Genomic DNA, 26921 nt, shown 5'->3' with positions numbered 1-26921 from the left:
ACGCAGCAACACAAACTAAATGTTCAGGTGCTAGAGCTTTTGTCGAATGCCGCATGTCTCGAAGTTCAATCTGAACAGTGATCGGAATTTCTTGTCAACTCATGGTCGAGAGGGCTGTGTTTTTCACTGTGCTCTCGACAACCAGGTTGACCTTTCTCTAGAGGCGCTCAGAGGGATGAGTGAGCTGCCAAGTGGCAAGATCCAAGAGGCAAGCGTTGTGTATCTAGATACTTTTCAACTATATTGGAAATGCTTTTGAGATGCGGTATAAAGAATGCCCGTTAAGAGTCGAGCTTACACTTAGAGCCACGGCCAAAAAGTATTCATGAAAAGAGAAGTAGAAACTGCTATTTGCACGAGATCAAGTTTCATATGAGTAACGAAAAATACAAATGGTTAAAAGGTTGCAATCCAGTTTTTTTGCAATGCCAGATATCGAATGATCAAAGATGTGTGAATCAGCAGGAACAATTTGTCATGCGAATCCAAGAGAAACGGAGAATGGAAGCTGGGCGAATCACAGAACAAATATTTACGATAGAGAGATTTGGCCGTCAGTGTTCATCCTAAGGGCCAAAGTCACTCGTAAATGTTTGGACCAGGGCCATCCGGTTGTTAGGTGAGGTGTTGCTCATTGCTATGGTTTACTTGTATGTGTTGGCACGCCGTTGAAGGTAATGAAGCAGGGCAAGAAGGAGCGAGCGCATGTGATGCCCAGGGGTGCGGTGGAGGAGAGTACCGCGACAGTCTGTTTGCGCCTTGTTTAGCTTGCAAGGTGCAAGAGGAGCTTCCAGACGCTTGGGCAAGAAGCTCATTGGAATGCGGTGGCATACGCTGCCACCGTGTTTGCACAGTGATACGTAAATTGTGCAGGGAAACATGAGGTAAATACGGGATGAAACGATACTTCGATATCGGCTTCATTTACCGTTGATTCTACACTAGCTCAATGTTTTAAGCAAAGAGTCATCTACTCATTGTTCTGTGCATACAACAACTTTGTGATTGCAACATTTAGTAGCATGTAATTATCTGTGGTCTTCATTTTTGACCGTGAACATTTTTCATATTCCGGTTTTTGATTAGCTATCGCTTAAACTCTAATCGAAAAACGAATAAAACTTCAAAGGCACGGTTCGAGCTCGACTTCGAATTCGTATTTGTAGTTTTATAAATAGACACAATATCCGAATGCTGCAAAAATGAGAGATAAAAGAAAACTCACCGTTTCGGCGTCTGAGTATCCGTTGAATTTCGCTGGCTTCACTTCCGCTCTCGCTTTCGCTGACAGCTGGCCATCTGCGTTGATTAATACCGTATTTACCACGAGCATCTGGAGGATAGTCGACCTTGGAGTTGGCTGGGCTTACTCTGGGTTGATCTCTGACACTGTTGCTCCGCCGTAGAAATCTTAGTGGTTCTCGTGGTGGGGGCGGTAAAGGTCTGTCGGCATCGTATTCTGCCGCGTTTGTGTCAAAGGAGGCACGCGTTTTGGAATTGGGATAGAACGATTCGCCGGTCTGAGATATCGAGCGGGCCAAGACGTTTCCGTATACGTTCGCGTTCGAGTTGTTCTGATTCTCCACATCGTGAAGAAACACCGAGTCACTTTCGGATGTTGTCGAAGCTCTATCGAGCCGGTGTTGTCTCGTCGGAGGTTCGGGTGCCATACCATGTTTCGTGGGCCAGATACCAGTGCCGATATCAGTGTTGGTGGTTTGATTCGAAAAACTGACTCTTTTCTGCCCGGTTCCATAGTCGACAGAATTGCTGGAATTGCTGATTAAACTCCCCCTTTTGAAAATCGGCGGCGGTTTCTTGTCACCTTCGTTATCTTCTTCGTATATCGGCGGTGTCTCGGGCTTGCGCAAAGCCGCAACACTACTTCTCTCCCTGCCCCCTCTCAAAAAGCCGCCCTCATCAGTCTCCGACTTTCTGGGTAGACTGAGACTACGGCGTTCATCACCCCTCGCGAATAGGGGCGAGGCACTCTTCGACCTGGGCGGCGGATTTCGCTTCAAATCCCTATGTCCGGTGTAAATTTCGCGGTTATCAAAATCCTTTTCTTGATGAACAGGCTGTGGCCTGACAACGAGAACTGGCTGGTTCTGACCCTTTTGTCCCATTATTGGCGGCTTGTTAATTACTGCCGCTTTCGGCTGCTGAATTTTACTCCGCCAGTAAATATTCTCCGATATTTCAGCGGGGGAGCCTTGAGAATATTCGTTTGGATGATTCGGGTTAGGAGTACTCTTGGATGGAGCTATGACAGTAGAAGGCGAGGTCGGGGGACTTTGAAGTTTCCTACGCCAGTAAAGGGGGTCGTTTCTTTCGTCACGAACATTTTGCTCATATATTTTCCGCTGCTGTTCTTCATCCAGCTTCTTAAGCTGCTGCCAGTAGATCGCCTCTCTCATTTTGGGATGATCGATCCTGGGCTCGGCTTGTCGTGAGCCAGTCGACGGAGACGAGTTTGACTTCCTTTGAGACTCAAGGGCCTTCTGCTGCCAGTAAAAAGCCTCCAAATGCTGCATGGTCTGTTTCTTCGAAGGCGAAGGTTGCCTGTTAGTTCCAGGGGAATAAACAGGCTCTGAACCCAACGTTTGCCTAGCGGAATATATGGACTGTTGACTCTCTGACAAACTCTCTGACGCAGTCGAATACATAGGTAGTTGGGATCTTGGCACCGACCTTTGCTCGGGAGTACCTTGCCTCGAACTTTGAATTGGAGATATGAATTGACTGTCCGGAGTCTTCGGCGAAGGAACTCCGCTTTTCTGGTCATCTCCGTCGCTGTAAGCTTCCTGTCTCTTTGCAGGCGAAAGAGCACGTTGTCCGTAGATGTGCGTCCTAGACGGCGAAACTGTTCTCTGCCCGTAAACCGGCTCCGGTCTTTGAATTCTGACAGGATGGCCCGGGAGTGGTATCTGATCATCACTCAGCGATCCGCTAGGAATCACCACGGGAGAAGTTGTTCTACTATCGGTTGCATTGTAGACTGCCAAATCCGAAACTCCAGATGTGACAGTGGCTTGTACTATGATGGTTGGAGAGTCGGTCATGGGCACGGGGGACGCCGGGTAATCAGTAATCTTAGCATTGGTCGGACGCCGGATTTGCGGTTCGTAGAATGCGTCTCTCTTCGGGGAGGCTATAAGAATCTGCTCACTCGGTTGGGAGCGTCGCGAGGCCATTGGGACGTAGGGCCCGCTTACGGGGCCTCGTTGCCTAGTCTCGTTCATGCGAGGCGAGGTCGTCGGTGTCCTGAGGTGGTCAGACTCTTTACCAGCAGTTCCGGCGCTCGGGGACATGGGCCTGGCAAGCGGAGAAAGCGGTGGCCTGGCTTGGACGGCGGGAGAATTCGGGGCTGATCGGGAACCGGAATTGTTCAACGGCAGGACGTTAAGAGGTGACGCCATCCTCTGCGTCGGAGAAGCCGCGGCTTGTTCAGATCCGCAGTAGGATCGCGTAGCGGTTGACTGGGGTGAAGCCGGCGAGTGATTTCGCACTGGAGACATCGTCCGGCTCCTGGGAGATGAGTCCAAGCTTCTAGCGGGCGAATTTAGATTCGGTGATCTTGAGGTTGGCGTGTTCTCAGCGTAAGCATTGAGCTTTTCAAGATTAGCTGATAGTGGAATGTTCGGTGAGCCTCTGCGCACGTAGATTGGCTCTGGAGTGTTAGAAGTGGCGTGGAGTGGAAGGACGGTGAGAGATCCTGGTTTCAAGTTCCTGGAAATCGTTGGCGCACGGTCATCGTACGTCACCGGTGACCTGGCTCTGTCCAGCGGGTTTCTTGCTCGCTCTGGCGTCAAGGTGACGTCATAGACCAGGTCCATCTGGTTGGCAGTTTTAACGCCAGGTGAGACAACCGGGTACGGAATTTGTGGGGACTGGCGATTGTTTTCGTATATCTGTTCTCTCTTCTCGGTCAAGCTGTCGTTCGGAGACGTCTGCACGCTGGTTTGTGGTGAGCTTAGGTAGTACTCGCCACTTTTTGAACTACTCGGTGAGAACTCACTCTTCTGGCTGGAGTTCGGCGTGTAACTCGAATCCGCGTAGTCACCGGACTTCTGACTCGAGCTCGGTGAGTACTTTGGTGAGCGTCTCACAAGCGGAGCCTTCTGATTTTGGTTTATGACCGGCTGACGAGTGATCTTGACCTGCGCCGATACTGGGGTTAGATTGAAGCCTGAGTCAATGCTATGATTTCTTTTCTGCTCAGACTTGTCCAAGTTGCTTGTATCGTCGTAGAGCCGACCGACGTCCTGCGGATGGTTCTGCACTTGGCGAGGATACTGCGCGCGCGAGTAACTTTCGGCGTCAGGATGTCGTTCGGGATAATTATGAAGTCCGTGGTGATTTTCGTAGTCTGAAAACTCGACCTTTTGAGGTATCGCCGGAAGTGGTCTGTCCACCGGATGCACGGCTCTCGGTCTGATGAGAAATCGCTCGTTTGGTGGTGCTGAGATTCTGCCGGATGGCCCATGGTTCCTGAAGAATTTTGCTTGACTCGCCGGCTCCTGAAGACTATGTTTTCTCTCCAGGCTGCATTTCGGGTCGGCTGTTGGCCTTTGCTTGAGTTTTCGCATGTCCGGGGAACCACTTATGATATTTTGATCGATCCACTTATCCTCAGGTGCGATCGAGCTCAATGATGAATTGGCAGTGTAGAATCGTTGGTTCCTGCTATTTCGTGGCATATTGATCCGATCAGCTTGCAGAAAATGATCCGGAGTGCTCGTCGTTAGGCCTTGTTCTGGAAATAATTCCTGCTTTATTTCGTTTAATCGTTCCTCGATTATGGAACTGTTCAAACTCGTGTTTAGCTTCACATTTCGCTTGATGTCTTCGTTGAGGTTCATCGTGTCGGGGGATCGTGTGTAGTTTCCGTTTTGCTGGTACTGGCCAAACTGTTTCTCCTCTCGCTTCTTTCGCTCTTTTTGCTCCTTCTTGTACTCTTTGCGCGAGTCCTTCGGCGAGAAGAGACCTGGAAGTAGCCGACGCAGCCCTTTGCGTTTTTTCTCATCTTTTGGGGGTTTCGACGTACCAGCGTCCATTGTGAAGGTTTTGATGAAGTCCGCGTAGCCGTCTTTATCGAGAATTTGACGATCGAAAGTTGTGACTTTATTGGGTAGTCGATTTCGTACGCCGATTTCGGTAACTTCTTTGTGCGCAACCTTTTTATTGATAGATTGATCTACTTCAGGATGTAGCTGCGAATTGACATTGTTATTCTCGTTGTCGTCAAGTTCTTCAACGGCCTCAAAGACGTTTTCGTTTTTCACGTTTTTCAAACGTTCTAAGATTCTGCCGATGGTCGTATCCTTGATGTTTAATGGCACCAGTTTGTCTAAGGTTGTATGCTTCGGAGTACTGGAATGGTTGCTCGTAACTGTTGACGAAGAAGAATTCTTCAGCGTGCTATCTTTCGATTCATTGGACTCTTCGTTCTTTGCAATCACCGCATCGACATCACCGTCGATGTCCTTGATCCTGTCTTCGACACAAGAGTTCGAGCCAACAGTACTGTTAGTGTCTTCGATAACCTCCTCGGAGTTTGATTTCACTGAAGATTTTTTAGCCACCCCAGGAAGTTCCTCCGATCGTTTTCTTATCTCTTCGATAAACTTTGCATTGTTGTCGTCTACCAAGTCTTCGTGGGAAGATATGCTGCCGAGTTCTTCGATGTACGAAGATTTGGACGATTCCGACGAGTTGAGATCGAGATGATCCTCGAGAAATTCACCTGACCATCTTTTCTCAATTTCTGAGACAGTTTTACTGTATCGTCTTTTTTCAGTTTCGTATTTGCCTTGAGTTGTTTCAGATTTCGAGCAAAGTTCAGCTTTTTCAGTGTCAGAAACGTAATCCAAATCCGTTTCCAATACCCGTTTTTCCTCGATCTTAAGCTGCTTGTCAAAATTATGCTTCTTTAAAAATTCCTCGTCAAACTTCTCGCGGCTCACGTTTTCATTGAGATCCAAGCTTTTTACCAGACGACTTTGAACCCCAAAAGATTGGGAGTTCGAAAGTCGTTGCTTGTAGGTTGCAGAGGTCGCGGCGTTTATCTTCGTTCGCAAACCCTGTTGGAGCTCTTCGATTTTTGACTGACTTTTTCGTAGATGGGCCTGTGCTGCTAAATAAGCCGCGTTAGCTTCCGCGGTATCATTCGTCGAACATATCTCCTTGACCAGTCCATCAACCGACTTGGGCCTCTGAGGCAGAGACGTGTCTACGCCTGAGGTAGATTTCGGATTAGAAAGTTTCGAACCTTTTGAGTTCCTGGTGGCAGCTGATTTCGCGGCATCTGTAATCGCGATCCGAGTTCCTGAGCTCAAAACTTTCGTCACTGGTGAAGTGGGGGCCGAAGAAATAGATCCTGAAGAGGCTCCTGAGCCGACGGTAGAAGCTTGCCGCCTTACTTTCGGTTTCGCCGGCACCTTGGGTGGAACTTTAGAAACTTTCGGCGGGTTCGAGAGTCTAGGGTTTCTGGTTTCTTTGTTAATACTAGTAATGGAAGAACTTTTGGTCAGCTTGACCGGGTTGTTTCGCTTCTCTACTAGCGACGAGACGCTGCCACTTTTTCTTGCCTTCAACACTGGTAATTGAGAATTTCTTTGCCCAGAATTCAGCTTCGTTTTCGAACGCGAAAGACCATTGAGTAGCGACCCCTTAGCTGTGGTCTTCGACTTTTCAGACTTCTCTCCCTTTTCATTGGTGTTTTTCAAAATCACCTTAGCCCCAATCACAGCCTTATTCTCGCTCTTGGAGGCAGAGCTTTTTCTCAAACTTGCGGTCTCTGTCAACAGGTCTTCTCTCGGACCATCTTCCGCAAATACTATTTTTTCGATGGTTACTTTATCTACGAAATCAACTCTCACCCCGGCATTCGGCTGAACAATCTCTTCTCGATTATCAACTGACACTTGTCTCTCTTCTGTGCTCGTCGTTGAGGTATCCTTACCCTCAGGCATGGGCGAATCCTCCATACTCGCACCGTGGCGTTTTCCTCAGGGTCGCCTGTAAATACAAAGAGGCATCATTGTACGACAATTTCTTCGGGTTCTCTATCGATTGTCGAAAAAAATGAATAAATAAATAAAGTTCTTCACTCTATCATTTTACTCGTCATCTCTCGTTCAGTTATTCGTACAATTGCATGGTGCAGCGAGTTGCATTACCGACAGCGTTCTGAGAACCAGGCGGCAAACGAACGGGTCAGGGCCACGTTAACAAGTTCAGGACCGAAAATGAATTAGAATGTAAATACGCATGTATTTTATAAAGTAAAAGTATGTTTCGCAAGGAGTTGGAAGTAGGTAGATAGCTTCGAGGCCAATATAAGTATTGGCCCGTTCTATTGTGACAAAGCGGCGTCGAGTGAAACTGACATTCGATCCATCCGTCCGTCGGGATCTGTGCTGCATGTGCCGATACGGGATACGTTTGTATGTACCTACGCGAAATCACGCAGTAGAAGGTAAACGACCCCTGCATGATCTCAGACACTCCTACGTGGCTCCATCTGTGGGAACAACCGAGAAGCCCGCTGCTCTACCAGCGAATCACCGGTACAAATCAGACACGTGAAACAAATACGAGAGAGCAATTACGCTCAATTGACCTTGCGCCAGCGATGAGCGGTTTTTGTCTCTTCGTTGATAATTAAACTCCAGCTGCTCCAGCTTGACATATCGCATGATTCAAAATCCGATTGTAGATCCATCCTGATAATTAATAATTACCGTCGCTCTTAGATGGATTAGAATTTAGCTATTTGAAGAATCTCCAGCACCGATTTCTGTTTTTTTCAATATCTGAAATCTAATGCGATCCGAGTCAGACTTTATCATCTTTATCATCGCTCATTCATTTATCGGTCTTCGGTTAGATGGAACCTACTAATATGTTTCATTATAAAATTTTCTACACAATCTCATTTCGAGAACGTTTCAATTAGACATTTTGTCCCTCTCATCGTAGTATTCATTGCAAGCCTATATGCTGTATCATGTTTACATAAGCATACGTGTGTAGATGCCTAGATATATGTATATGTATAATGTATTCCTCGTGAACGTGTTATCTCTAGTGCGTGGTTTCTGTCAGCCTTTTTCTGAACTCAGATTATCGTCGGATATTTATTTCTCATAAAAGAATGAAATAAATGTGTTATAAAATGCGTGCAGCGTATCTCCTACGATGCGAGAATTCAACGTAATACCACAATATTGAATCCACCGATCTGATAATCTTCATTAATAAAAGCATTGGTACAATGGAGAGTTTGTTCAATTCCTCGAAATCGACCCACTGCCACTCAGTGCATTACACGCTGACTACCGTTAATCTGATTAAATTCTACTGGGCTGAGCTAACCATCAAGTAAATAAGCCATACGCATAATGTAAGGCTTCATTTCTCCTGCAGGCACGGCGTCATTTTCATCATCTAAATTTCTCCACTTAAAACCGGAATCATCACAGTACTACGCCTCTTCTAACATGACAGATGAACACTCTCGGTAGCGCACCTCACTTTCTGTAAGAGTACAGTATTAAGTGTTCGTCCATATATGTCTGAACATGATTTTAAATCCATTCTCAGAAATAAAGATAAGAAATAATGAATTGTTAGTACTAGTATAACCACAGATATCGATTCGAAATATTTTTTCCGGGAATCATTTCTGTTCTACGAGTACATAGACACGACTTATGCTATATTTGTACGCGAGAATCGATTGAGGAATTATGGTGAAATTATTCATTTTCACGAATATGTTTCAATGCAAGAAATTCTTCGAACTGGAAGGATGTAATTAGGAAAAAATCTGTCGTGTCTATCTCTCTCGTTTCCTCTTTCATCATAGCGATGAGCTTATGAAGTGTGGTCACTCGTTCTGCGTCCAGTCAAGCACGCAATATTCGCTCGTAGTTCGATTGCAATTAAGCGGACGATTGCTTCTGAAAAAGTAGATACAGGACGAAGCTGTGCTACACCGACAAAGAGTTCGAACAAATTTACCACTGGTCGACGATCATGGTCGTGTGTAGATGCATGAAGATCTCTTTGACAATTGCACAACACGAACTGTGCGCATTTGTGGGGTGTTCGTTTCCTTCAAGAGAGTGCTGATCTTATTCATACTTGCGACACTTGCAGAGGACGCGATGCCTACATCCAACAGATTCAAGCACTATACGTCAGACAAAGGATCCACAGTTTCTTGAATAAATCAAACCATTATCGGATTATACCACGTAGTTGCCTACAGCCCACAGACTGCGCCTATAAATCAGCCGGTATTAATAATAATTCACACTGTCATGCGGCCAAACTCGCGGTGCGATTGAACCTGATATTAAAGTTTGCACCAACAAATAGCTGAAATACCGAAGCCATGATGCGAAGGTTTGAATTTTTTCTCAACCTGTTCTCATCCACCGTTGCAACCTCTTCTTATTTTCTCTTGTCTCACCGGTCGACGTTATTTTAGAGAGGAACGCAATCATGAAGAAAGGAGGCGCGCGATTAACGGTACATCGCGTATCCCAGACGCTGCTTGCGGTTCGTCCACGTGTATGGGACGCGTTGTAATCGGGGAGTTCATGAAGGTGGACAAAAGGTGAGATGGATAGCGAGAAACAGACGCGGCGTGGACAGATTAGAAAGCATTGCGTCACCGCTAGCGTAGCTCTATAGCTGCCGCCCAACGTTGTGCCGCGTTACACCTTATAGATGGTGACGTTGACATTGCCGGTGCAGGTTACTTTGTTTGCTGGGAGCCGATCTGATCGTGACAAGACGATAGCGGGACTGGTGAAGGTAATTTGAACACGGTAAATACTTGGCTGCGAGGTCCGTTTTTCTCTCCGTTTCTTTTTCTTCCCTTGGGTTTTTCACAGAAGGTTAAAATTGCGTCTGCTGGCAGAAACAGAGAAAAGTATAGAGAGCGAGAGAGAGAGGATAAAGTGGCTGGAAACTGGATATCTATTGTTAAATATAGGTACGCACACGCATGCGGTACCACCTACCGAACGATCACCCCGAAAACCGAAAATGATTTTGATGGAACCGTTGAGACGACCGTTTTATGAAGCCACTGAAGCTGGTACGTGACTTAAACGGTGCAAGAGACCGAGCCTGTACGATACATGGGTAATAAAGAAACAACGATTTTACGGACTACAGTAGCCCATGGTAAAATTTTAGCTTCGACAAAAAACTTGATTCTTGTTATACTTGGTGTACAGTCAAGGGGAACAGTTTTGTCGAGGATTATGAGTAAGTCTCACTTCACCTTGTAATATTACTAATATAAGTTGAATCAATTCTAATACTCCCTTCGACGAAGTCGGAATATTCTCGAGCGAAAGTGAATCTATAATTTCCGTAATTGCAGCAATGCATTCACCTAAATCTTAGTAGACAAGAATAAAAAAAAAAAAACAAATCGAGACTACCTATAATGTGCTCCATAAGTCATCGAAACGAAGATTGTATTGTTTTCAAAATGATTCCTATCTAACAGTCGAGTACAAAAGTACGCTAAGGAGTAAGAAATGAAAAGACTGATTTGCTTTCAACTAAAATGTGTTCAAGCCGATCAATCCTACTGTTCAAGTTTAACATAAAGTACTTGCGAAGGATCAAACGAATTGTGACAGTATAATCTTCAAAGTGCTCTTTCGAACGAGTTCTTAATCCCTGAGAAGAATAATAAAAATTTACTTCCATAATCATATTGAAATTCAACAAATTGCAACTCAACAATCAATACAATTCTAAGCGCAATTCACTGATTTTTTAGTTAAAACTACAGGGATTGCTTGACTGTTAAAGTGGTCTGACCAATGATAACAGTTGAGGTACGTTACCTCTTTGATGAATATCGCTACAACTGACAGCAATATGACTTATGGTTAGTCCGTAGTCAAAAGTTTTTCATTCACTGGGTTAGACGACTCCGCAAAGTAGGAATAAGAACTGACCGTGGGATGCCAAAATGAAACCGGAAGCATGAGAGTTATCAGGTTGACGGATCTTCAAAGTGTTAAAAAAAACTCAGTGTAAATGATTACGGTGCGTCAAAAGTGTAATCACGTCTTTTTGCCAAAGTTCCAGCGACACGGCGTATCACTAAGACTTCAGACGGTGTAGTTAACGAATGAATCTGATTTCAATACCTCGTCGATCAGGATGGATGGCAGGACGACGATATCAGTCGACGATTGACCAAATAATCCTCAACAGCATTATCTTCAGGAGTGAGACAACCTACACCAGAGCACTTCAAACCGAAAAAACTCAAAATCGGCCGAACAGAAACTCTCGTCCTGCTGTCGATTTCACAGACTTGGCTGACCGCACATCATACAACGTTAAATTACAGCACACCACCGTACACAGCGAGGAGCCCGAACACAATACCGCAAGGCAGGGCACGCACGCGAGAATGAGAGCCGAGTCTCCTCTTGAGTATCCTCCACTCCTGCTGCAAGTCAGTCAGTCAGTCAGTATGGATGGGCGGACGTAGACTCTCACCGAACCTCCAACGCAAATGAGCCCACATGCATACATCACAAGCGCATTGGCAGCAGGGCTCCGTCTCCTCCAGTCCATGAGACAAAGTTACGAGCACACGCGTGAAAATGCGGAAAGCGTTGAACAGAACCGTGAAGAGTGCTGGTCCCGCGTCGGGTTGAATAAGACTGATAAGAACTGGCGTCGTCACAGGTGAACCCCCACCTCTCCATGCCCCCTTCCAGAGATTCCAACTCCCTCCATCGCGTTCACTCGCCTCTCACCTCTCAGGTGGTTTGATGCAGGCATACGTGAACCCCTATCAATCCGTGTAGCTGTTGCTGTTGCTGTTACTGCTGCTGCTGCTGCTGCATGCTCTTGCACTATCATGAACATCGTATAAGTAGTACATATTTATAGTCTGCCTGTGTTTATGTTCCCGCGTCTGGTTCGTTACTTCATTGTCCGTGTGCCGTTGCAGCGTTGTAGCGTTACACAATGTGTGAAGCTGACTGACCCTGTGCCGATTGGGGCAGAGAAACAATGACAGGCAATCTTGTCCGTCTTCCCTTTTTTCTGATTAAACTCATCTTTTACTTACATCCAGAAACGATGTATCCCCAGTTTCGTTGATGCGATATTTTGTAACGATTTCCGAAACTCGCTTTACCTAATTAACTTCTGGAATAACATAAACTGACGAGGGAATAATTCTTTCGGTACAGATTAAGAGGTGAGTGACCCGACTGTACGTGCGTGGAAATGATGTGGACTTGACTTCTAACATGATATGTAACTTCAGAAAATGTGTCTATATATTTTACGAATCTACTATATGTAACAGGGAACGATGAAGTTGTCTTGTGCGGCGTTTATCATCTCGTCTTTGGCCTTATCATATACCTTATGTCGACTATCACGGTTATCATGGTAAAACGCATAATTGTTTCGTTAGTTGTAATTGGTCTGGAGACGATAAAAAGCATTGTGAGCGATAAAACTAAGTCGAATAGGATGTCAAAAAATTTGTTTTTCATGTACTCTTCAATTGTGATGATGGATGTTGGCCATGGTTGGAACGACTATAATTTGAATGGATTGTAGGCAACAAACCCACAATTCACATTTCCATATTACACCGATATTTGCTGATTATACGGTTGGAAAGGCGAATGATATAAAGAATACTATCATAAATTCATTGCAAGGCAAACTGCGTATTATGTAACGGACTGAAATAAACGTTGATGAGTCCGGCGTATAAAAATGCACGTGTAGAATACTTTACTACATGAGCGAAACACGGCGGGGAAGTCTCGGCCAAGGTTCTAGAGGTTAATTATGAAAAAAGGCACATCGACGTTTCATGCGTTGATCTGTATCAGGAATTCTTAGTTGGTTCAAAACCGATTAGACCGAAAGATACCGTGTTGTCGGAATTACTTCAAATCAACGCCATAATCACAATTGAAATCAATATAATGTGAAAAAAAAAGTAAATCTAACCTCGTTCAACGAATGCTACATTCTCGGTCTAATTGTAACACTAATTTTTTTTTTCTTCCTAATCCGGTGCAATTGATGAGGATGTAAACATTGAATAACATTAAGAATGGTGAATCTATGGTACAGCAAACACTTACGTTTTTTTTTTTTATATAAAACTTTGCATTCGGAAAACTTGAAAGAATCAAGTTTGGAGTGTGCACGTTGCGAGGAAAGTATAATATATCCTGCAAATTTACCTAGATAAATTCTTTACTTTGAGGTAAGCATCATGTCACGATAAGGAGACATGTGCCTCATTCTATCTGGCTAGCGTAACGTGATTGTATAGGCACAAACATACACATCGATACGGATGGCTCTTGATAACGATAACTTATCGGAATGAAACGAAGGTAGGCATCTGTTATTTTAACTGTGACGTACACTACGTGAAAATAAATACGCACATCGTGCGTAGAATGGTTAACGTAAGAAGAATTCGTCCACGACAAGGCTAAACCTCAAGAAAAGCTTGATCGCGCGACAGAAAAAAAAATTGAGATGTTCACATTCGATGAGCTTCTAGATCAGAGAGGTGAGGAAGTTTGAAATTGTAGGCGACCAAATAAAAAACGTAATTATATAAGAAGGAAAAAGCTAAAGGAATACTGAGAAGCTTTTTTCCGAAGATAGCTATTGCAGGAAAATTGTCGTTGACTCGGCAGACACTTAAGAATCATTTCTTACAAGAGTTGTGAAAGACAATTACAGCAGCGCGGTGTATCAGATGCGGGGATTATTGATGCATTGATTGGCCAAAAATTGAGGTTAAATAAATGTCGATATAATGATTACAGAGCACGCCCACGGAGATTTTATTCAATCTTAGCATCAAGCAGTTGGTTTTTATTTTTTTCGACCGTACTGCGGATAGCCACCGGATTAAATTAACGTTCGAACGGTTTGGACCATGGAATGGTAAAAGTTGGATGTTATTTCGGCTTGAGAAACTAAGCAAGAAGACGTGAAAGAGAGAAGTCGATATATTTTCCTGTTCAAACAGTGGGTGTGACGATATGTCGAAGAGACGGCTTTAATTTCGGTAAATGTATAACGGAGCAGGCATTAGTATGCATGTAGGACTCGGTCACAATTGGATGGATCAGAGTCTGGCCATCGAAGCCCCTTCTCTCTTCTGTGTCATCGCGTGAAGCTTTGTCACTCCTTTTTGAGTGGTGCAGTTTTTCAGTAAGTCACGACTCAGGGGAGCTACGAATCACGACATCTTTCATACCGGTCTTTGGGCTCAACGCTGAATACACGGGGCCGACGTCCGGTCGCATCGTCAGGGAACAAAAGATAATCAAGAAAGTGAGAAACTGTGACACCGAAAACGCGCCGACGTTTACTCTCGTCTGATATCCGTAAGGACGAAGAACGGAGAGAAACAGAGATGCGAAACGGTTTCAATGATTAGTGAAATGCACGTAACTGTATGGACATCAAAAACAAGGTGCAGCACCAGGGTTTCTACGTTACACATGGCGTGTCGGATTTCGCTAGCCCAGCGAGTCTCGATTTCTACAAGATTCATTCTATATTCCATCACATTACAGCCTTGATCACGTGACTGACGCATGACGGCTGCAGTTTGTTACCTAACCATCACCTCGCGATTCCCCGTAACCATCAGATTTCATCAAATTTTGTGTACAAACCCTAGTGGAGAAATTTTTCTGTGAAGCTTCAGTCTCTGGCTATTCTATATGTATATCCGGCGGTTCACAGGTGATCATTGAACGCTTCAGTAGAAGTGCAAGATGGTCTTGAATGACGGCCTCATCTTCTTTCTCTTTCTTCGAGCCAAGAAGAGAGCGCAAGCAGGAAGCTTTGAGTTTGTAGACGGAACGGGTTAACCTGACTTGAACTTCTCCAGTGCATTTCTCTTCGTTCCTCTGTGTTCTTTCGCTGAGTCATCGAAGGAGCTGAAAGAGCCGTGGTATACAACTCGTGATTGAAACTATTTCTCGTTCAACGTCGTAGTGAATTGAACCAGAGGACTGGAACGCGGTTCCAGCATATAACATGGAAGAAACCCCGGCGAATGAAGAAGAAGTATAAAGTCCGTCAAAGAATAAAGAAATAATATTTTTATCACTTTCGGCTAAGATTACATATGTGAGAAGCTCACGGCCATGATGTAACAAGTCAGACTTCATTCTTTGTTTCTTTAATCAACGGGATTTCACATCCGATCGTTGCATCGAATTAATTAATTTTTGTCTGCTTTATTCTGGCTCAGAACGCTAATCGTTATACAAAATTTGCCAGTAAATTTAGAATTTTCCTTTACATTTCTTTCTTCTTCAATTCAAAAGTTATTCAACTTCCTTCGTGACCAGAGTTGAATAGGGTTATTAAAATAGTGATTTCGAAATATATCTCAGCTAAGTTTTACAGATCTTCTTTGGTTTATCCTTATCAATGTTCGGTATCAATAAAGAATGCTTCAATCCAGTAACTCCAATCCGTTCAAATCTCAATTCTGCAGATCGCTTTGAAACCCAATACTTTAAAATTAGAGTTGTGTGGCAGAGTGGTTTGGACCTCTGGTGGTGTGTATGCGATCAGAATGAGCGATACCTCATACTGTAGTACCAAATTTGAAATTGTCCACGTCTCTAGATGGTATACCGAGTAGAAACGGTCGGCTTTATTTGAATTTTATCCTGTATCGCATCAACCTATCGATTCATCTCTTATACTTATACGTGGTATGAAACTCTTCCGCATCGGTGGCGTGCAAGAAATATTTTCCAAGCGTTCTTCTCGTGCTGGTTGGTATTCCGATCACGGCTGGTCTTTGTGCAGTGTTGATGGCACGTGAAGTTACGAGATTGCCAGGTTAGAAAGGCTTACCTACGAACAGAAGTTCGGCTAGGGAAGTTTTGTTGTAGTACATATGTAGGAGCACTAAGCGAGACAAACGCGATGATACTGACTGGAGCATTACAACGCAGCTACACACTTGACCGTCATTGTTAGCGATACCTCGTCAAATGGTGAAATAGAAATATTGGCAGAATTTAAAATTACAATATGAGTAACACCAATTGTATACTTGCTCAGTACGGTTTGATTGAGAAAGAAATGGGACAAACGAAGAAAAACTGCTTCTACACTAAATGGGAAAATCTATGGGATATTCGCAGAAAGACACGATACGTGCAAACTGAAAAACCACACATAACCGCCTCAAGAATACGAGATAATTACTACAGTATCGAAAGGCAGAAAAGAATGAGTTTCCTTAGGAGAAGCAACGCGGTGAAAAAAGAGCAGAGAAATAAATCTACGATCGAGATTAGTTCAGAGACGAGAGCTACTCGAGATGTTTGTTCAATTATTCATTAAACCTGACCCTGAACTTGGTTGCTCTTTAGTTACGCTCGACCTCGATGACAGAATGGAATGGCTCTTCTTCTTGAACAAAGCTTCGTCGAAGAAAAGGAAAAAAGTGAATGTGGAGATAGTATTACAACTGCCACGTGGCTTGAAGAAGAAAAGAGGCCTCGGTTTCACGCTGCGATTCTGATCTACGATACGAGGTTGGGCGTATAATGCATTTCACACATACTTTGCATATTTTGTTTACGGTTCTACAGCGAGAATAATGGTCAACGGCACTGTAGGGATTAATCTTGTGCATAAACTAGCATTCATATATGGATCCTCGAGATTAACACAACTGTCTTCAATTTCCTTCCTACTTCTCTATCTCGATCTTTCCTTATCTTTCCCTCGCTAGTTTTATTTTCATCTCTGCGGGAGGTGGAGAAATCAACTGACAGACCGACGATGATAACGAAACTCAGGATTCACGGTTGGGCGTCGTTGGTAAAGTAGAGCAGAGCACCGAGCTCTGAAGATCGTTGATCCTGACAGTCAATTAGGCGGCAAAATTAATCTAGAACGAACAAGGAGTCTCAAAAACGTGTGTAATACGATGTAGAATTCATCGGATACACAATAGCACTGGCATAATATAACGCAGTAGACATTTTACTTTTCTGGAGGTTATGAAAAGAGGTCTAGATTTTTAATTACTCTTTTGGCAATTGATCTTGAAAGCTGCAAAGTTTGCAAGCAAAATCTCAAGAACAGAATGAATTTACTTCAGGGTTTCATCTGTTTTTAGATGAATGTGAATTCCAAAGTTGGTTATTCGATTAAACTTGTGAATAACGTGATTCAACGGCGTGTATTCAGAAGGAGGGCGTTTCCAGAGTCGTAAAACCAGACACAGCGAAAGAATCAATTTACATTTTTCAAAAATCTAACCGCGGTGCTTCAGTCCCGTTGTTATTGCTGTATGCTGAGTATAACCGGCAGGGAGTGACTATTCTTATCGACGCAGTTCTGCATGAATTGGCTCTTCAGTCGGTCGTTGCAGCGAGCTGGGGCGCACCGAATGGACGTCATAAACACGACGTTCACGACGTACACATACGTACGTTGTATGTGCACTCTGGAAGATAGTAAATGGTTCATAGAAACTGCTCGACAGTTTCACGATACGCGGAATAATCATGCAGCAACGCGCTCCACTTTTCGAACAAAAGAACGCCGATAACAAATCCAAGAACTTTATGTGCTCTCTCTGTAATCCTTTGAATTACACAAATTCGAATGGTCGGTGCAGGTGCGGAAGTCATAATAGTGTAAAGTAAATAGTGTTATATCGTATAAACACAACAATTCCACAATGGTTATTGCAGGGATATAAATATAGAGAATTATTTACACAATAGTAAGATTAGATATACCGTGTAATTTACGTAAGATCGTGCAGATTGAATCAGAGACATACCGAGGCGATTGCGTTTTAACACAGTTTTCGCTACCGCAGAATGTCCATAAACTGATTAATGGATCCCGTATTACATCGTCGAAGACTTAATAGAATAGAAAGGCATTTCAAAACTTTGGTTTTAGACAGAAGCCCTAGTTGACTTCGGAATGTTATTATTTTTTAACGCTGGATATTCACGATGCAGTACTAAATTATTTTCGTTCACTGTTTCTCTTTGCTTCGGTTATCTTGATATTCTTCTTTTTTAGTACTTGGACTGAAGTTGCTTTGTTCGAACAGTTTCCAAGAAGTTTGTCGGCTTTCACAAATGAAACAAAACCTAACACAAACCGTTCGTTCCCTTTTCTCAGACGCTGGCTGACGTCATAATTGTCAAGACAACAATTTGGGCTCGGTCGTCTGACAAGGTTCCGGATAACCGGGCCAGCAAGTCAAAATCTCGGTTAATATTCATGGGCCAAGAGACCGTGAAATGGATGCAAACAATTCTCAGAAAATATGCCAAGACACCTCTCGATCATTGTACTTCCAAGAACACTGAAAGGTGAATATGGATCGCGGCACGACGCAATGGTTTCACCGAAGAAACACTTGCGGGTGGATCCGAAGCCTGAAACATCCGGTAGCAGCTGGACGGTTGTGACATTTCAAAGTCTGAGCTTGGTGACTCGTTTATGCTGTGTATAAATTACAAGTTGTCACGCATTCGATTGTTGGCGCGCTTGTGGAGCGCCAGACTTGTACGAAAAGATACGTAATCCTGCCGCGTCAGTTACTGTGTAGATAAACTTAGAATACTATTGATACAGTTGGCCGATAATTGGTGGTTTGGAGTTCGTTCATTTGGCATGGCATGGAAGACCCGATCGATGAGGATAAATTGTTGAGAACACGGGCACCAGCTACTCATCGTCGCGACTACTATTCGATTGGTAAGAGAGGAAAGTAGTAACCTAATATGAAGGAACTGTTGTTTAGAACTTGTCGATGATTTAGATCATGCATATAAGGATCTTCGAAAAAGGTATTATAAGATCGGCTAGATTTTTGAATTTCGATCCCATAGTCTTATTATAACATTTTTTAAATAATTATTTGAATCAAAAATGAAATTTTTTCTTCATAATCGTATATATTTGAAGAAAAGAATTTTTTTAACATTTGGATTACGAACTCGAGCCCGAAAAGGTGTATAACTCCAGAATTTTTTTCTGTCTTACAAGTTGGACAGTGACGTCAGGAGATGCACCACCAGGAAAACCCTCGAGTTCGGGGTCGTTCGCTACTCATATGCACCATGCCACCATTTTGTTATTAATTTCACTGAAAAAATTCTAAAACGTTCTTGAAACTATAAATAATAAAGCCCTCAAGCTCGAATTGCTCTGTGTTTTCATTTTCTTAAAAAAAAAAAAAAAAACTTCTAAAAATAGGTAAGATTTTAGACCGTCCAAGCTGTGCCTTCCTTCCTCCTAAATACTCAAACGACGATTGCAATGGTACCCGCAGCGCGAGTATCGAACGAATCTGAACTACCTGAGCCTCCTCTACCTTGGTGACACAAAGAAGGTCTAGAACCTGTCTGGAAGATAATAATCCAATTCGTGGAGGAAGTTCAATTTTCTTCGAAACGTGTATTTAAAAACGACGTTTTGGTCAAGCACCCGCCAACCATCTTCAAGTTAATCTTAACAACTTTTTGCCCTAGGTGTCGCTAGTCACGCCATTTGGGAAGGAAATCTTATTACTAAACTACCATGGTCTCTAATTTGTGAACAACAACTGGAAGATATCAACACCCTCCAACTGCTGCGAACCGCACGAATAGAGAGAAAACAGGTATACGTTGTTCCCACGACAATAGCTAAGCAAGTCTAAACCAGGAACTTGCTGGAACCCGCCGAGGAATAATGCCCAAGCTCGTCGTTTGAATATATTATTACGAACCGCAACTATCGATTCCACGCGTCAAACTCTATTAATCTCGACCATCTTCTCCGAGGTCGAATAACTTTATGTTGCAGAAGAGGTACTGTAGACGATACCTGTCTTCTCGAGTGAAAAGTCATTGACCTTAATTTGGGTTTGAAGTAATCCTTGGATAAATCATCTTGATCAGGAGTTTGGTCAAGACACGACTCGAACTAGGCAAATTGTATCAAAATTCGCATCCAAATGATTCGCGTGGGAAGTTGGTTGGAAGCTGGGATTATGATGAAATTTTCCAGCGATGAGAACAGGTCTCATCCTGCCCGTCCGCTCGTTCGTGATCCTTTGTCCACAAAGATTTGACCTGCATACCGCTCGCCAGATGTTTCACTAGCTCCTTCTTTTCCTTTTTCCCCAGTTTTCCTTTCAAGGAAATTACCCGGTCCAACTCTCGGAAATTCGTGCAAGATTTTGTCCCGTTCACACAAGATGTCTCGTATAACATGCTACATCCAAGGATCATATTCTTCCCACTTCATTCATCATTTTGAGAATTGGTCACTGGTTAATTTTTTAGATTCTCCGTAATCCTGTCTAAAGCTTTCATTTCGATTGCAAAGAATTCATGTATTTCGGAAAAAAATTCAATGCCATCCAATCTTTCCTGCTCATTTCAATTCTTGACTTTGCCTAGGCTGGAAATCGAGAATTTGTCTATCTGCACAAACAATTCATGTATTTTCGCCCCCATGCAAATGTAGTGATTTCTCTTCAACACACGCAGTGTCGAAAATGGACTCGGTAGCCTTACAGATGCGGTGATGAAGTGGTTTGATTTAAATCCGGCGAACAGAAGAACCGGCGTAAAGAAGCGCACGTGTACTCCGAGCGCGCTGCGTGTCTTGCGCGTCGTTCGTGTATATGAAAATCACTGCGCAGCAAAACGGTGACTATTTTTGGCCGCCCTTTCCCGACTTCTGCCCATATGGCAGTCATGTCACGATTTATGTAAACGCAGCTTCCGCGCGCTTCCATCTTCACTTTGCTTTCTTTTATACCCTCGTGCAGCTAACTTCCGATACCTTTAAAAAATATTAATATCGGGCCACCGTTGTACAAGCGCGCGACTTCTAGATCTTATGCATGAAAAATTATATCTAACCAGGGTACGAAATTAACCGACTCACGTTATAAAACCATTGATTCATCCTTTATCAGAGATCAGACAGACTTGTACCACGGATCAATGTTTCCTGTCCTGAAATCTTGGTTGTAGAATTTTTTCAATGTATAAAAAATCTCGTGAATTTCAGCTGGCTTAGAAAACCGTTTTAACAGCGAAGGCTGTTCATACTTTTCTGAAAAAGTTCACACATATTTTCAGTTGATGTCATAATTTATCGTTCCTCGCACATTTCTTTACCGAAATGATGAACAATCTTTCGAAATATCCGTGCATCAAAAATTGACCACGTTATACTAAAAGTAGAAGTAATAACCGCGTTGACCGAACGAAGACGGGGATAGGAAGGCTTTTCATTTTCAGTCCAACACGGAGTCTCGGTATGTGTGCAGTTATGGGAAAGGGAGGGTTGTGTTATGGGCTCGTATACACCACAGCATGCTTGCCCGCCCAACACCTGCCGGGTAGTTGGTCCAAAATTCTAGCACCCGAATTATGGCACGGGACTAATGGTGCCCGAGAAGGAGGGATGGCTACCTGCACATTATGGCCAGGGTCCTTAGGGAGCGACGAAACTGCGGCCATCAGACCTTGGTGGCTCGGTTCATGAAAGAGTTAACACGTTATTTACGAAGTAGGCAGGATAATTAACGCATATCTATACGACACAGTCGCTCGTGGCGTTGATTTCAGCCAGCGCGACGACCTACCGCCAGCTTTTAGATCTTTCGGACAACCGTCGTGTATCGCAGGTGGCAAGACATTAGGCACGGAGTGACAGAATACAAGATAATTATTGCAAGTATCATACCTGGCCTAGTGCAGGTATAAATCGTCCGACGGTTTAGACGTGGTCTCGGCTAGACGAGCATAATACGAAACAAGTGGAAAAAATCGGCTTGGCTAAGAGGATCATACCCAGGATTTTATGGGGGATATGAAAGAAAAAGATTTTTATTTGCATGAAAAACTTGAGAGCTGGTCGTCTGATTTCACAAAAAATTTTATCATTTTTAATTTAGGCAGTGCCGCGTTAATTGAGATGAAAATAACATGAATGGAAGAAAAAACAAAATCTAAAAATCGGTTGAATACCTAGAAGGAAACCTAAATTTTTATATCAAGGCTGGTTATAATAACCACAGAGAAGCGCAAGTTGTAACGAGGCTACAGATCAAATTCGGTCGGAATTAAAGAGCGCTATTTTCTCCAAATTATACGGATTTTCATTGGAATTATTATTGAAAAATGTAATTTTTCAGATCGACGAAAATAATATCAGTTTACTTTTCAGCGGCCGTTATGAAAGTTAACGATAGTTGTAAAATTATGAAGAGAACAAATTTCGCAACACTTTTCATCACAATTGATAATTATGATAATTGATCTGATTTCAAATGATGTTAGAATCTTCTTCGAAAAGAAGCTTCCAGTCTTTGAACCCATAGCAACATCAACGTCTATTTCCTCAATGACAAGTTTGCCAAATTTTCGCTAAGCCAAATTGTACCAATGTACCCATTGTATTACCGACAACGAATCCGCGAGATATAATAAGAAGTTGTTCACGAGGCGTTCAGGAGCCTCCAGCACCTCTTTCACTATGGATATCCCTTTGTGAATGGGGGAGCGACGAATCGATCCCCGGGGAAGCCCGAAAGAAGCGAAGCTTGCGAGAAGGTGCGCCGATCTTCTTAGTTCGCTATTTCGGTCCGCGTGTAGGTCGACAGAGTTTCCCTATGCTGTTCTCTTTATAAAGCGCCTTTGCCTGCCGTCTCTACGTCTTCAGTTCCAGCCTCCAGACCGGGGAGAAAGCATTATTTCCGTCGTAGGTGGCGGAGGCCCGAAGTCTTTTATTAACGATTCCGTCCCTTCCTTTAGCTCTGAGAAAAGCTGCGGTACGGACTATTGGATACACGCAGTCTAGTATTTAGTATTTGCAGCACGAAGCAGACGAATAAATAGATAATAATGGCGTGATACGAAGGGTCGAGTTATAAAGGCGAAAAGGACGCGAAATCCTCTTCGTCCTGGGAACCATTTTAGCGAGACAACATTCTTTTTTGTCGCGATGATGAATAATTATTAGAGATTTGCTGATGTTGTGAGACAACGTATGGGTTGTGGAATAAAAAAAAAAACGGATCGCGGTTCTGTTTGTTGATTACCTCGTTCTCGTTCTCAAGATGAAACACGAGCAGCTCACTGCTATCATATTATGACGTATCACATACGGGCATTGCGAGAATGTAGGTGTAGGATGGAAATACAGACTCGCGTGGTTTGGTAATTCGCGCCAACGCGACGCTTTCGGGAAGCAAAATGTGAATATGTGACGGACATCAATCGCCTATATTCGACTTGATAGAAATTCTCGATGCACAAACGCTCTGGCAGGATGTTTAAACGGATAAAAAGAAAAAAAAGACCTTACTGTACCTATATTTAAGTATATCTCAGAGATGTGTTGTAATAAACTCACAGGACACAAAACCGGCCCAAAAGCTCCAGGATATACCGGACGTACAGTTAGGTTAAAAATATGTGACAAGAATAAGATTCGAAGTATGCAATTAAAGCTAAACAAGTTCAATCTAAGAGTATGAAAAAGATTTTAAATGACAAACAACAGTTACGGATTTTTTTGTAAGAGACTGTTCATCATAGTGACTTCTACGATGTTGTTGATACACCGAAGTGTCGAGAATTGAATTTCAGTGTTTTAAAAACTTTTTCCTGTGTCACGGTACTTTCTCAATTATTTACGTAACAGCGGATTAGCTTCTTCGGTACTTTTCAAACCTTCGTTTCATCATCAAAGTCTCCAGTAATAAATCCGTAAAAAATTCAAGGACATTTCCAGGACATTTTTGGGTTATTGAAGAAAATTAAAAATAGAATATTTCCAGGATACAAGAAAAAATCAAGTATAGTTTCCAGGACTTTTGAAAGACACGGAAAATTCGAGGACATTTCCAGGACAAATAGGCACCGTGATCACGTTTCATTTAAAAAAAATTTTATACCGACTGTACGACCCGAGCACTGAATAGAATTCGCGAAGTGTACCTCGATACAGGTACAGCAACACGTCGGAAGGTCAGGTATGAGCCAGGGAGCAAAGAAGGCCCCTTGGAGCGGAGAAGCAGCCTCCGCCTACGGACGACGAAGACTCGAAGAATCGCATTGTGCTGCGTGCGCAAAGAAAACAGTGAGCCAGACGAGTCTCACGTTTGTGCTCTAACACAGGTGACGATATATATACGAGTACGTCGACAAATCGATTCATCGTTGCGATCCGGTTCCGCAAGTTGCCGATCAAAAGCTTAGCGTAAAACTTACAACGAGTGTCTCAAATATCGAAGCCTTTGGCTCGCTGTCATCCTACAGCTGTGAAATATGTGGCGCTTTTTTTCTCTCGTTGCTTTAGCTTTAGGTTTTTGGTTCATTCGTCAATTGTTGCCGAGAGATAAAATAAAGTACAGGATGTTATTACACATGTGCGACGAGTACTTGTGTACACTTCTCATATACGTTTGGGCGTATAGACCTACCACCCACTGTCTATATGCTTTACAGACATTGTTTGATCAGGTTTGTACCGTTAAATGGTCGTTAATTATTCAGCCTCTCTGTTTGTTTTTCATTATTCCGACAATTATCGGGCTGTAAGGCGAGTTTCCGTAAGCCGTGATGTCAATGCAAACAACCTTCACCCTTCGCTTATTTCGCGGCTTCTTATTGTTTTACCGTAATAATCATCTTTTTTTTTCGACTGTTCTATTTTTCCCCTCTTAATTTCTGTACCAGCGACCATCAACCCATCGCTACGCAGTTGGTGCCTTTTATAACCTAAGAAGGATTTATACATCGCGCCAAATATTATTAAATAATAAGCGTACTCATTCGATCATATCTCATTTTAGATAATTTGAATGGTCATGAAATCGCAGATGGTGCTCAAATTTGTAAGAAGAATCATTTTTCGTAACTTTTGGAGTTTTTGAAATTGAGCAAACCGTAACATAGCGAAAACATGCTCAAATTTTGCACACTGAGTTCCTTCAAAATCATCCTAAATCTGCAGAGTAGTAGTTTGTCCGTCAATGTTTTGTCCAGTCACCAACTTCAATCTTGTAATTATTGAACATATTGATTGTATGAGAAATCGGGAGAGCGAGGATCGCGTTATGTTTGTTTCTAATTCTTTGATATTAGGGATCGAAGGAAAGTTTAGAAACCTCGATGCTTGTAGCACGTGATCCGAGCTTGACATGACCGTACGTTTTATTTACAATTCAAGTCGTGTAGTGTAGCTCCGATAAGAGGTTGAAACTGACCATCGCCAATCGGCTCGCATATCAATTCATTAATGACCGATACATGCAACGCATCTTCGACTTCCCGATGCTACGACTGTTTTTTTTCCCCTTCTTGTTTCAGTTTTCGTCTAAATGAGTATTTTTCTACCCTTCCGCTCTCTTATCTCCACACGCGAAGTAATCTATCTTCTTTCTGGTCCTCATTACGTCTATATTTCATTCTTGCGTTATCGAAAGTGAGATACTTAATCACATCTCCTCCATGGGTTAGTAATTAAAAGATTACCCCACGATGACACTTTCATGCTGTCACGAAAGTATCGGGATCACCATGTGTGCAGCAGGTCAAAGTGAAGTTGAAAACTACTTGATCTGCAGATTCCGAGGAATACAACACGGTGCGGTGTACGAAACAAGCGTATGGTTTGATGAACAGTCTCATCCAATTTCACCGTGCGGTGAAAAAGTAGTCTCAAGGTACAAGAGACAAACAAAAACATATGCGGAAGCAGAGAAGGGCATACCGCAAGCTGTTCTTGATGCCAATATAATAAACACCCGGTATCACAGCCTAACGGGATACATCAACCTCAAAGGGTTGTGCCTGAGTGTATAAACAAGACCCCATAACACCCTAACTCATAGGGGTCTTAATTGTGAGTCGCGGTAAGTAAATCACAAGAGTATACTGGTTAGATGCTAAGAGCAGCTCACCATTGTTCTGCCGGCGGCGACGATCCGAAGACGAAGAAAACAAATCTCTGTCAGGGTAAGAGGGGGTAAGGGTATCTCCTCGGTCACAAAACTCTGGTTAATAATCACAGAAATCACAGAGCACACGTCATCTTGAAGCGGTTCGTCGGCCGTTTACCGTGACTTCGAGCCGCGGCGGCGAAGCGACGTTGCGCTGACTTCCGACATTCGAAGTTCGAACGCGGCTGGAGAGTTGTGTGAACTCAAAGCGTAGAATCTTGGCGCGCTGTTCCGCTGAGCCGAGCGACTGCTGCTACACGGCGACGCAACAAGTGACTGACGACGTCACGAACGGCTCGGTAGTTCTCCGATTTCCCGTCGGCGCCACCCGCCGACAGCTCCTTTGTCGCATTCTGTACACCGCAGCCCAAACCTCCAACCTCCAACCTCCAGCCACGGATTCGAAGAATGCCTGCTGCGCCGTTGAGATTCCTCTCGATCCTCTCTAACCGGCTGGCTGAGGCGAGAAGATCTCGAGGCCGAAGGTGCTGGATCAGTTATGCCAAGCTGCTCAGAGATCTCGACACCGAGGCTGATTTTTCTCGGATATCAGATCTCACCTTTATCGTCTGATATGCCGCGCGGAATTGTTCATAACAGATTGATTACACAGGCCTTAGAAATATAACTTTTAATTTTACCTTAAAATCATAATACTTTTTTTTAGGTATTTAGGTATGTTGGATTGAAATATAGCGCTGGTTTTTTTTACAGCGTATGGACATATCTTTTTATGCAGGATGCGCATATTTACAGATTTTTTAACAATTTTTATGAAAAATAATGTATCATGAATGTAAAACTGAATGTTTAGTTATAAAGTGAACAGCATTCGTTTTAAACAAGA

General features: G+C 43.3%; 1 protein-coding gene across 18 annotated transcripts in view; it reads right to left on the bottom strand.

Annotated features, from left to right (window-relative positions):
- Window positions 1–26314, bottom strand: part of LOC107227335 — a 164245-nt gene extending 137931 nt beyond the window's left edge. For 17 of the 18 annotated variants that reach the window (XM_046737489.1, XM_046737500.1, XM_046737497.1 and 14 more), the window contains exons 1-2: window positions 26036–26314; window positions 1226–7020 (exon numbers count right to left, since the gene is read on the bottom strand). In XM_046737489.1, coding sequence (XP_046593445.1) covers window positions 1226–6989 — 5764 coding nt within the window. In that variant the 5' untranslated portion in view covers window positions 6990–7020; window positions 26036–26314. Of the gene's footprint in view, window positions 1–1225; window positions 7021–11189; window positions 11685–26035 lie in introns of those variants that run through there. The other variant, XM_046737490.1, reaches the window with a different exon arrangement.
- Between the last annotated feature and the right edge of the window lie 607 nt (window positions 26315–26921).

Source organism: Neodiprion lecontei, chromosome 4, assembly GCF_021901455.1.
Source record: "Neodiprion lecontei isolate iyNeoLeco1 chromosome 4, iyNeoLeco1.1, whole genome shotgun sequence".
In the NCBI taxonomy this organism is placed as follows: Eukaryota; Metazoa; Arthropoda; class Insecta; order Hymenoptera; family Diprionidae; genus Neodiprion; species Neodiprion lecontei.
This window is presented reverse-complemented; position numbering and strand designations above follow the sequence as displayed.